Source organism: Piliocolobus tephrosceles, chromosome 8 (assembly GCF_002776525.5).
Source record: "Piliocolobus tephrosceles isolate RC106 chromosome 8, ASM277652v3, whole genome shotgun sequence".
In the NCBI taxonomy this organism is placed as follows: Eukaryota; Metazoa; Chordata; class Mammalia; order Primates; family Cercopithecidae; genus Piliocolobus; species Piliocolobus tephrosceles.
The window spans coordinates 59,076,087-59,089,027 of NC_045441.1; the positions used below are offsets into that span (position 1 = coordinate 59,076,087).

The following is a 12,941-nucleotide window of genomic DNA, read 5'->3' on the forward strand; positions in this document are numbered from 1 at the left end:
CCTCCCCATGATAGGCCCCATTGTGTGATGTTCCCCTTCCCGAGTCCAAGTGAGCTCATTGTTCAGTTCCCACCTATGAGTGAGAACATGCGGTGTTTGGTTTTCTCTTCTTGTGATAGTTTGCTAAGAATGATGGTTTCCAGCTGCATCCATGTCCCTACAAAGGATGCAAACTCATCCTTTTTTATGGCTGCATAGTATTCCATGGTGTATATGTGCCACATTTTCTTAATCCAGTCTGTCACTGATGGACATTTGGGTTGATTCCAAGTCTTTGCTATTGTGAATAGTGCCGCAATAAACATATGTGTGCATGTGTCTTTGTAGTAGAATAATTTATAATCCTTTGGGTATATACCCAGTAGTGGGATGGCTGGGTCATATGGTACATCTAGTTCTAGATCCTTGAGGAATTGCCATACTGTTTTCCATAATGGTTGAACTAGTTTACAATCCCACCAACAGTGTAAAAGTGTTCCTATTTCTCCACATCCTCTCCAACACCTGTTGTTTCCTGATTTTTTAATGATTGCCATTCTAACTGGTGTGAGATGGTATCTCATTGTGGTTTTGATTTGCATTTCGCTGATGGCGAGTGATGATGAGCATTTTTTCATGTGTCTGTTGGCTGTATGAATAAATGGTGCTGGGAAAATTGGCTAGCCATAAGTAGAAAGCTGAAACTGGATCCTTTCCTTACTCCTTATACGAAGATTAATTCAAGATGGATTACAGACTTAAATGTTAGACCTAATACCATAAAAACCCTAGAAGAAAATCTAGGTAGTACCATTCAGGACATAGGCATGGGCAAGGACTTCATGTCTAAAACACCAAAAGCAACGGCAGCAAAAGCCAAAATTGACAAATGGGATCTAATTAAACTAAAGAGCTTCTGCACAGCAAAAGAAACTACCATCAGAGTGAACAGGAAACCTACAGAATGGGAGAAAATTTTTGCAATCTACTCATCTGACAAAGGGCTAATTTCCAGAATCTACAAAGAACTCAAACAAATATACAAGAAAAAAACAAACAACCCCATCAAAAAGTGGGGAAAGGATATGAACAGACATTTCTTGTATTTTTAGTAGAGACGGGGTTTCACCGTGTTAGCCAGGATGGTCTCGATCTCATGACCTCATGATCCACTTGCCTCAGCCTCCCAAAGTGCTGCGATTACAGGCGTGAGCCAACGCGCCTGGTCACAGATACAAGTCTTAAAAACAGAAATTGTAAGTCTTCCAACACTGTTTTTTTCTTTTTCAAAATTATTTAGCTATTTTAAGTCCTTTAAATTTTCACACAAATTTTTAGGATGAGCTTGCCAATTTCTACCAAAAGGAAAAAGGAAATGTCTTCTGCTGTTTTGATTGGGACTGAATTGAGTCTATCAGTTTGGAGCGAACTGACATCTTAATATTGAGCATTCCACTTGATAAACATGGTGTATCTATTTAGTTAAGCCTTCTTTAATTTTTCTCAACAATATTTTGTAGTTTATAGACTACAAACCTTACATATATTTTAACAAAATTATTCCTAACAAGTTTCATGGCTTTGGAAGCCACTATAAACAGTGCTAAGATACTGATTTTATTTTCCACTTGTTTCTCATGTATAGAAATACGAGGTACTTTGTATATCGACCTTATATCCTGCAACCTTGCTAAAAATTCACTTCTTAGTCCTAGCAGGGTTTTGGTGAGTTTATTGGGATTTTCTATATACATAATCAGGTCATCCGTGAAAATACAGAGTTTTCCTTCTTCTTTTAAATATCTTGCCTTCTATTGTCTTATTGTACCTACTGTAACTTCCAGTGCAGTGTTGAATAGATGTGCTGAGAGAAAGATATCCTTGTCTTGTTCCTGATTTTAGGGAAAAGCATTTCATTTTCAACATTAAGTATAATCTTAGGTGTAGATTTTTTCTGGATGCATTTTATCATGTTGAGAAGTCACCATCTATTCATTAGTTGAGAGTTGGTTGTTGTTGTTTTTAACTAATTTGTTGAAATTTTTCAAGTTCTTTGCATCAATTAAAACGACCATATGAGCTTTTTATCTTTTATTCTGTTAACTGATTAATTACACTTCGTGATTCTTGAATGTTAAACCAATTTGATTATTGGCATACATTCCACTTGGTCATAATATGTTGTGCTTTTTGTATATGGTTGGATTCAATTTGTCAACATTTTCTGGAGTTTACCAACAATGTTTACAAGGGGGACTGCCCAGTATTTTTCTCTTATTGTAATGCCTTAGTGTAGTTTTGGAATTTGGGTAATACTGAGCTGACACTGATGATTTAGTTTTATCCTTCTCGTCATACACAGTTACTCTCAAACTCCAACCACATTGTGCTTGTTAAAAGTTTTGCATACTAGTTCTGTACTCTTAGGAAACCTGCTAGTTACGCTTGATCCTTTCCTCTTTATTATTGCCCATAACCAGTCCATCTCCAAGAGTCAATGATTCCAGGTTCAAATCATATCTCAGGTCTGTTCATGTATCTCTGAGTCTTTGGTCATCACATCAGTTATCTGCTTGAAATCTTCCAATGGCTTCTTGTTGCACCCAGAATATAATCCCCAAATCCCACACACAGTGGTCTACAAAACTCTGTGTGATCAAGTCTTTCCCACCTCTCTAGATTCATTTCTTGCTACCTTTCCCCTTGCTCATTACCCTCCAACCACAGAAATTCACTCACTACCTGGAATCCCTGAATTCTTTCATCTCACACATTCCTGTGTTCTCCAAACACTCTTTACATAGCTAAGTCCTACTTATCCTTCAGAAATAAATGTTACTTCCTCTGGGAGGCCTTCCCTGAGTCCCCAGTAAAGCAGCCTCTCCACCTCTATCATTCTCTCTTACAGTACTTTCTACTTGTATAAACTGATGTGTGTTCATAAAGGTGGAACTATATCTATGTGTATATATATATATGTATCTATATGTATCTACATATAGATATAGCTCCACCCTTATGTTTTTTCCAAAACTATACACTCAAGTGACAAACATCTGACATGATGATTGATCATAATAAACATTTGTCTAAAAATGGATGAACAGATGAACAGAACAAATGAGCACTGCCCAGCAGGCAGCAGCATGATACAAGGTATGGAACATGGGCTTTGGAAACAGTTACAGGTTGAAATGCTGGCTCTTAATAACAAATATAATTTCTTGAGCAATGTATTTAAAGTCTGAAAATGTAATCCTTATTTTTTTAATGGGGATGATATTATATTCTTTATTGAGATGTAACAGGGATAAAGAATGAGCCAAAGTATAAAAATGCCTTGCATGTAATAGTGACTTAATAAATAGTTGTTCTTATTATTTTTCTTTATTTAGCAAAGAAATATAAGCATTCTCTTTCCAAGACACATTTTCACAAAGACAAAATAGGAGCCTCAAGAAAAATTCCCTTAAATTTAAGAGTCGGCTGGCCAGGTGCTGTGGCTCACACCTGTAATCCCAGCACTTTGGGAGGCCGAGGTGGGCGGATCACGAGGTTAGGAGATCAAGACCATCCTGGCTAACATGGTGAAACTCTGTCTCTACTAAAAATACAAAAAAATTAGCCAGGCGTGGTGGCAGGCACCTGTAGTCCCAGCTACTAGAGAGGTTGAGGCAGGAGAATGGCATGAACCCAGGAGGCAGAGCTTGCAGTGAGCCGAAATCACACCACTGCCCTCCAGCCTAGGCAACAAAGGGAGACTCCGTCTCAAAAACAAAACAAAACAAAACAAAATTAAGAGTCTGCTCAGGAGCAATACACCAACATAATATGATACCATATCCATAGTTTAATTACCTCAAAGCCTTACTGAAAATTATAAATGAAAATTCCTGAGAATGAGGATTTTGCTTTTGTTATTTTGTTAACCAGATCCTCATGACTCCTTACTGGGTATACACTGATTCCTTAAAAATACATTCTGGGCCGGGCGTGGTGGCTCAAGCCTGTAGTCCCAGCACTTTGGGAGGCCGAGACGGGCGGAACACGAGGTCAGGAGATCGAGACCATCCTGGCTAACACGGTGAAACCCCGTCTCTACTAAAAAATACAAAAAACTAGCTGGGCGAGGTGGCGGGCGCCTGTAGTCCCAGCTGCTCGGGAGGCTGAGGCAGGAGAATGGTGTAAACCCAGGAGGCGGAGCGTGCAGTGAGCTGAGATCCGGCCACTGCATTCCAGAGTAGGCGACAGAGCAAGACTCTGTCTCAAAAAAAAAAAAAAAAAAAAAAAATACGTTCTGGCCACGTGCAGTGGTTCACGCCTGTACTCTCAGCATTTTGGGAGGCTGAAGCAGGGGGGGATCACTTGAGGCCAGGAGTTCAAGACCAGCCTGGGCAACATGGCAAAACCCTGTCTCTACTAAAAATACAAAAATTAGCCCAGTGTGGTGGCGCACTCCTGTAGTCCCAGCTACTCAGGTGACTGAGGCATGAGAATTGCTTGAACATGGGAGGCAGAGGCTGCAATGATCATGTCACTACACTCCAGCCTGGCTACAGAGTGAGACTCTGTCTCAATAATAATAATAATAGTTATTATTATTGTTAATAAAATAAATTCCAAATTTCCAGAAACAAATTGAACTCCTAAAGTTTTCCATATTTCTTAGCTTATTCAGCATTACCTTCAAAGAGAACTGGTAGATGGGGTTGATTTTTTGGAGGTCATTAATAACAAAATAAAGAAGAGATGCTCTTGCTGCCACTGGTCTGTAACATTCTCGGGCCTCGTTGATTTTTCTTTCATTTTCTTTGGCTTCAATCACCTATGGTGGGATCAAACAAAATAAGTAACTTATTTACTCTTCATATTCTCTACATATATCCAAGGAATGGAAGACGCACCTGAAATGAAAAATTATGAGTATTAAAATAGATAACATGCATGGCATCCATGTGCACGAGCTTTTCTAAAATGATTACATTCATATTTTAAAATAATTTTTTAAATAAACTGAGTTTCAGTGGGAATGGACATAACTCTAGCGGTTTTCTAGGTTACAGATTAAACAAACCTAGTTGTTTTCGGTTCTACAGAATTTGTTTCTGAGTAATGTCACCTTTCTGCTTCCCCTCTCTCTCTTTCAAGGCTTAATAACCCAGCTATATCACCTCCCAGGGATGGCTCTTAAAAGTCTGCTGGGTCAATTCAATGCCAATAACTTTATTAGGCAACAAGGCATACGAAAGCAGTCAAGGTCAATAATATACCCAGTAACTACGCTTACTGAAAAGCCTTAATATAAAGACTCTCATGCCTAATTCTGACTTTGCACTGAATCATCCATATGTCCATATATTTCCATTTAGTTTATCTTTATGTATTAGCCTCTGGGCCTATTCAGAGAGATAATTAAAAAAGAAAAACCACCACCACCATCAACCAACATATTCCGTTTTACCCAAGGCTCAAATATCTATTTATTTAATCTAGGACTACTGCTGGTTCCACAGGATACAGTATTTTCCCCAACCTTCTCTACAGACTTGACTCATAATATTTGTATACAAAAGGAAATAAAATGTAGGGCAGAGAAGGAAGTCACTACATGGTGATATACGAAGAAGAAAGGAAGACACATTTTAAGAGACAATTGGAAGTTAACTTCAAAGCTAAGTTAATGTACTTAATTGTTCTAACTTTACCATCTTAGGAGCTGCCTAATATTCATTTACTTGAAAAGATAGAGTAATTTGGGATTCCATTTCCTTGCTTAATTTAAGACAAATATATAGGATGTGTAGTGACACAGCTTCTGCTGGGTAATTAATAGATTACTTAGTAATGAGGGTATTCCAGAAAACAAATAAGGGTCTAATTCACACTGAAACAATGGAATTTTAAGGGTTAACGGTCATTTGTGAAAGTCCAAAGTGCACATCACACATAAAGCATATTGGGACCCATGCTGGACGTTAGCAGGAAGCCTATTTCATAGAAATTTCTACTGGCTTTTAGGAAATGTCATTTTTCCAGGGGTGAATAGTGCATTTGAGTACAGCAGGAGACTATCGTTTGCTCAGTATCCTGCCACGGCAGGCCAGTAAACAAAACTTCCACTCTAAGAATTTCTTTAAAATGTCCAACAGTTTGGAGAATCTGCAGAGAAGCTGTAGGATATAAGTTTGGTAGAGCCGGATGCTAGGGCTTTTCAGATTTTCAGCCATAGAAGCCAGCAGGCCTCAACTTCCTTTACATTTGATCACCCAGGAAAAATAGTAGCTGGACAGTGTCTGATTTGAATGAGATCTCTATGGAATTAGGAGAAGCACACATTCAACCATCTCCATCTAGAATCCCACACAGTCCAGTTGCAGCTTATTAAATCACCTGAATTCCACACACTGGTCCTCTTAGAGGAATTACCAAGTCTGATTACACTGCCCGCCCCATGTGTCTCATTCAAACAGACTGTTAGAATCTGCCAGGTATCCTCTGCCCTTCCTACCTTGTGCTCTATCTCTGCCGCAGTGGCCTTTGTTGCCTCCAACCTCTCTACCAGTTTGGTGTCATCCAGAAAGCTTCCCTCTGCTGCAGAAAGGCGCAAAAGGAGGTCGTCTTCCAGATACTTGAGCTCAATCTTAAAATCATTTTGGTGCTTTGTCAATACCAACTAATACAAACCAAGAAAAGTGTGAGAAATGGTGGTTAAGTACATTTATTATTTATTTATTTATTTATTTATTTATTTGAGAGGAAGTCTCGCTCTGTCACCCAGGCTGGAGTGCAGTGGTATAATCTCGGCTCACTGCAACCTCTGCCTCCCAGGTTCAAGCGATTCTCCTGCCTCAGCCTCCTGAGTAGCTGAGATTACAGGCGCCTGCCACCACATTCAGCTATTTTTTTTAATTTTAGCATAGACGGGGTTTCAGCATGTTGGTCAAGCTGGTCTCGAACTCCTGAACTCAAATGATCCACCCACCTCGGCCTCCCAAAGTGCTGGGATTACAGGTGTCAGCCACCGCGCCTGGACAAGTACATATTTTTAAAGCAGAGTTTCCTTAATCACAAATTTCACGAAATCAGTATATAATAAAACACCCTTAACATTGAAACCATACCAATCATAATTTTTAGAAATTCTTTAAAAAACTTTAGAAGGTACGTTAAGATCTAGTTGCACTCCAGGGCACAGAGTATAAACACTTACAATAACGTAACATCATGAACCATAGGAAGAATCTGTTTAAGAAAACATCAGAAACTTCTGGTTTCTGCTCAGATGTATAAAGGCTTAGAAGTCTCGTTTCCGTTCTCAAAATAGGAAAAACACTCATCAACAATTCTTCTTACATGTATCAGAAAACTGAGGTCACAGGGCAAATTGCCATCCTAAAAATAGGCAAACACAGAATCAAAACTTCTCAGGAACACTGACATGGTAATGGGCTAATTGCTGAAGGTAAAACTTGAGTTAAAACTTCAGGGGGGCCCAGTCTTTGGAGTCTCTACATTTCTTTGAGTTTTACCTCCAGGAAACGCCATCAGGTTCTTACAGTGAAGGTCAGATAAAATCTACACCCGCTCTGGGCTCAGGATGGGAAAAGTAACCATTATGGCATAAGCTCAGAGGCAAAGTAATTATTTTAAATATGTCCAGAGATTTCTGTTCTCCTTAACAAAATCCTGCCCACAAAGGAAACTACTTGGTCAGTGCCTAATATGACCTGGATGTATTAGTCTGTTCTCAAATTGCGATAAAGGATTTCCTGACACTGGGTAATTTATAAAGAACAGAGGTTTAATTGACTCATAGTTCCACATAGCTAGGGAGGCATCAGGAAACTTATAATCATGGCGGAAGGGAAGCAAACATGTCCTTCTTTCCTTGGCAGCAGGAGAGAGAAGTGCCCAGCAAAGGGGAAAAGCCCCTTATAAAACCATCAGATCTCATGAGAACTGACTCATTATCACAAGAATAGCACGGAGGAAACCAACCCCATGATTCAGTTACCTCCCACTGGGTCCCTGCCACAACATATGGGGATTATGGGAACTACAAGTCAAGATGAGATTTGGGTGGTATCATAGCCAAACCATATCTCTGGGGAAGGGCAGACTTCCTGTCCTTTAAAAAAGGCTAAGTAACTCTTCTGAAGGTCACATTCCAGTGATTCAGGGCTCCTAAAAAACCCTAAGATTTATTTATAAGATAAAAGAATGTTTCCCGTCCATAATACCTTCCCAACACATTGACAGACTCCAGTATAATATCAGTGGATTATAACTGAGAGATTTGCCAAATCAGTTTTTAGGGAAACCTAAAGACAACAAGGGAGACAAAAACAAGGACACTAGATAAAACTGAAGTCTACAATAGAAGTAGCTACAATGAACATGAAACACAGCCTTAACTCCTAGCCCTACAAACATAAAACCTCACACTAAAATAGTATTTACTTTTGTGATAATTATCTAATACATCATGTCTGGCTTTCAACAAATAAGTACAGTACAAGGTGTACTAAAAAGCAAAAAAACAAAACAAAACAAAAAGAAAACAAAAGACAAACCAGAAGAGAGAACTCAAACCTCAGCACAAGACTCAGATGTGGCAGAAATTTTGGAATTATCAGACTGGGAGTTAAAAGTAACTACTTAATGTGCTAAGAGCTTTACTGGAAAAGTGAACACCATGAAAGACCACATGGGCAATATAAGTAGAGACAGAAACTCAAAGAATAAAAAGGAAATGCTAGAAATAAAAAACAATGTAACAAAAATGAAGAATTTTTTTTTTTTTTTTTGGAGACCGAGTCTCGCTCTGTCACTCAGGCTGGAGTGCAGTGGCATGATCTTGGCTGGGCCTTGATCTCCTGACCTTGTGATCCACCCACCTTGGCTTCCCAAAGTGCTGGCATTACAGACATGAGCCACTGTGCCTGGTCAAAGAATGTTTTTGATGGGCTCATGAGTAAGCTAGACACAGTGACAAAAATCATTATGCTTAGACATATGTCAGTAGATACTTGAAAAGAAAAAAAGAATAAAAATTAAAAAGGAAAAAATATCCAAGAACTGTGAGACGCTAACAAGGAGAAGAAAGAAAAAAATGAGCAGAAGAAAGATTGGAAATAATGGTAGCTAAAAATTCTTCAAAATTAATGAAAGATACCAAACCATAGATACAGGACACCCATAGCACGTTAAGCAGGATAAATGCCAAAAAATCAGCTCCTAGGCATTTAATATTCAAACTGCATATCAAAGAATGAAAAAATCTTGAAAGAGTCCACAGGAAATAAATTACCTTACCTATGAAGGAAGAAGGACAAGAATTACATGGAATTTCTCTTGAGAAACTATGCAAAAAGGAGAGTTGAGTAAAATATTTAAAATGTTTAAGGAAAAAAAATCAACAAATAATTTTGTATCTTGTAAAATTATCCTTCAAAAGTAAAGCAGTAATAAAAGCTTTCTTAGACAAACAAGACTGAGGGATTTTGTTGTTAGTAGACCTGCCTTACCAGAAATGTTAAACACAAAAATTCTTCATAGAGAAGAAAAATGATATAGGTCAGAAATTCACATCTATGTAAAGAAAGAAAGAGTACTAGAGGAGGAGTAAATGAAGATAAAATAAGTTAGTTTACTAATTGAGCTGTCTTTTCAAAACAGTAATAACAGCAATATAGTCAGTGATTATAGCTTATGGAGAAGTGAAACGAATGACAGCAATGTTATAAAGGATGAGAGGAAGGAAATGAGAATAGTCTCATTTTACCTGCATTGGTAAAGCGGTATTTTTTACCTGCATTACCAATGAGGCAGTAGTGTTATTTGAAAATGGAGTTAGAGGCTGGGCACGGTGGCTCATGCCTGTAATCCCAGCACTTTGGAAGGCTGAGATGGGTGGATCACCTGAGGTCAGGAGTTTGAGACTAGCCTGACCAACATGGCAAAAAACCACCTCCACTGAAAATACAAAATTAGCTGGGCATGGTGGTACATGCCTGTAATCCCAGCTACTCGGGAGGCTGAGGCAGGAGAATTGTTTGAACCCGGGAGGCAGAGGTTGCAGTGAGCTGAGATTGTGCCACTGCAGTCCAGCTGGGGCAACAAGAGCAAAACTTCATCTCAGAGAAAAAGAAGAAAGAAAAAAAAGAAAATTGAGTTAGATTAGTTGTAAATGTATACTGCAAATGCTAAGGTATCCACTAACAATTTTTTTAAAAAGAAATACAATTTATATTGTACTTATATATAGCAATATATTTTGTTGAGAAGATACACTAGAATCATATAAAATGCTTAATTAAAACCAAAGAAGGCAGAAGAAGAGGAAAAGAAAAATATTACAAATACAAAAAACATATATTTATATTGTAATATATAAGTATTACAGCAATATATACATATAGAAAGAGTGCATGTGAGTGAGCATGCAATATATATAGCTAAGACAGAAGAGACACTGGAATCATAGAAAGTGCTCATTTAAAACCAAAGATGGCAGAAAAAGAGAAAAAGACAAAAAAAAAAAAAAAAAAAAAACAAAACTAGTGAAAAACAAGTATAATGAATAAAAACCAATAAAATATGGTAGATATTGATCTAATTATAGCAGCAATCTCTTTAAATGTGAATTATATTGACATAGTGGATAAAAAACAAAACCTGTCTATAAAACCCACTTTAAATATAAAAATTAAAAGGAGAGAGAGAGAGATGGAGAAAGATCTATCATGCTAACACTAATCAAAAGAGAGTTGGGGTGGTTATATTAATTTAAGACAACGTAGTTATCAGAATAAGAAAAAGTATTGAGAACAAAGAAGTGCATTACATAATAAAGGGGTCTACTTTCCATGAAAGCATAACAATCTTTAATGTGTATGCACCTAATGACAGAGTGTCAAAATACACAAGGCAAAAACTAAGAGTTGCAAGGAGAAATAAACAAGGCCACAATTATAGCTGGACAATTCAAAACCCTTATATCATAACTGATAGATCCAGCAGGCAAAAACTCAGCAAGGATGTAGCTGAACTGTGCAACATCATCAATCATCTGGATTGAATGTCACTGACTACTTCATCCACCTACAAAAGAATATACATTTTTCTCAAGCTCACATGGAACATTCACGAAGATGGACCAAATAACACACCAAAAAGGCTTAAAAGAATAGAAATCATACAAAGTATGTTCCAGACCACAACAAAATTAAATAAGAAATCAGTAACGGAAAGCTTAAAATTCAAAAATATTTGGAGATTAAACAACACACTTTAAAATAATACATGGGTCAAAGAAGAAGTCTCAAGAGAAACTTAAAAATATTTTGAAAGAAATGCAAACAAAAATACAACATATCAAAATTTGTGAGATGCAGCAAAAGCAGTGGTTAAAGGGAAATTTATAGCATTGAATGCATATATTAGAAAAGTACAGAAGAAAACCTAAAGGTATTTATCTAAGGTTTTACCTTAGAAAATTAGATAAAGGAGCAATGTAAATCTAAAGCAAGCTTATGAATACATAATAAAAATCAGAGCAGAAGTGAGTAACATTTTAACCAGAAAATCAATAAAATCCAAAGCTGATTATTTGAAAGGATCAACAGAATGTATAATTCTCTAGCCAGGCTAGCCAAGAGACAAGAGAAGGCACCAATTATTAGTATGAGAAATGAAAGAGGGGCATAAATACCAATTCCATGAACATAAAAGGATAATAAAAGAATCTTATAAACCATTACATGCTTACAAATTTGATAACTTAGATGAAGTGAATTGATACTTTGGAGGACAGAATCTACCAACAACACATACATAATCTGAAAAGGCCTATATGCATTAAATGAATTAATAATCTTTCAAAACAGAAAGCACCAGGTCCAGATGATTCCACTGGAAGAAAAGAGTTAAGGGGGAAATAGTATCAATTCTCTACAATTTTTTTTCTAGAAAACAGAAGCAGAAAGAACACTTCCTATCTCATTCTATAAGGCAAACGTCACTCTAAGACCAAAACCAGATAAACCCACTACAGGAAAAAACAAAAAAACTACAGACCAGTATCTCTGATAAGTATAGATGTGAACATCCTCAAAAAATTAGCAAATCAAATCCAACAACGTACAAAAATAACGAAACACCACGACCAAGTGGGATTTATTCCAGGTATGCAAGTCTGGTTCAAAAGTGAAGTAATGATCTATAACAAGCTAAAGAATTAAAAATGTAGTCATATCAATAGATATAGAAAAAACATTTGATAAAATTTAACAGTAATTTAATGATTAAACACTCTCAGCAAATTAGAAATAGAGGGGAACTTTCTTGATAAAGAACATCTAAAAGAAGAGAATCATAGCTAACATTGTACTTAATGGTGACAAGCTAGAAGTTCTTGCCCTAAGATCAGGAATGAGGCAAGGTTCCACTCCTATTCAGTGTTGTACTAGAAGTCCTAACTAATACAGTAAGACAAGAAAAGGAAATAAAAGGTATACAGAATGGGAAGGAAGAAATAAAAAATTCTCTTTGTTCATGCATGACATGATAATCTATGTGGAAAATTCCAAAGTATGAACATAAGGCCTCTTGCAACTAATAAGCAGGTAGAACACATTTGCAGGATACAGATTAATATACAAAAGCCATTGCTCTTCTATACACCAGCTTTGAACAATTGGAATTTGAAATTTAAAACACAATGCCATTCACATTAGTACCAAAAAACTGAAACACTTAGGTACAGATTTCACAAAGTATGTTGAAGATCTGTCCAGAGGAGTAAAAAACTCTGATGAAAGAAATCAAAGATCTAAACAGTGGAGAGATATTGCATGTTCATGAATAGGAAGTCTCAATATTGTTAAGCCATTCATTATTCCTTTCTGAAATTCAGCACAATATTATTCAAAATACCTGTACATTATTTTGTAGATATTGAA

At 37.0% G+C, this 12,941-nt stretch overlaps 1 protein-coding gene across 1 annotated transcript in view; it reads right to left on the minus strand.

Annotated features, from left to right (window-relative positions):
* DNAH11 (dynein axonemal heavy chain 11) overlaps positions 1–12,941 on the minus strand; it is a 371,689-nt gene that overhangs the window by 43,876 nt on the left and 314,872 nt on the right. The window contains exons 67-68 of the mRNA XM_031935967.1: positions 6,488–6,652; positions 4,664–4,804 (exon numbers count right to left, since the gene is read on the minus strand). Coding sequence (XP_031791827.1) covers positions 4,664–4,804; positions 6,488–6,652 — 306 coding nt within the window. The remainder of the gene's footprint in view (positions 1–4,663; positions 4,805–6,487; positions 6,653–12,941) is intronic.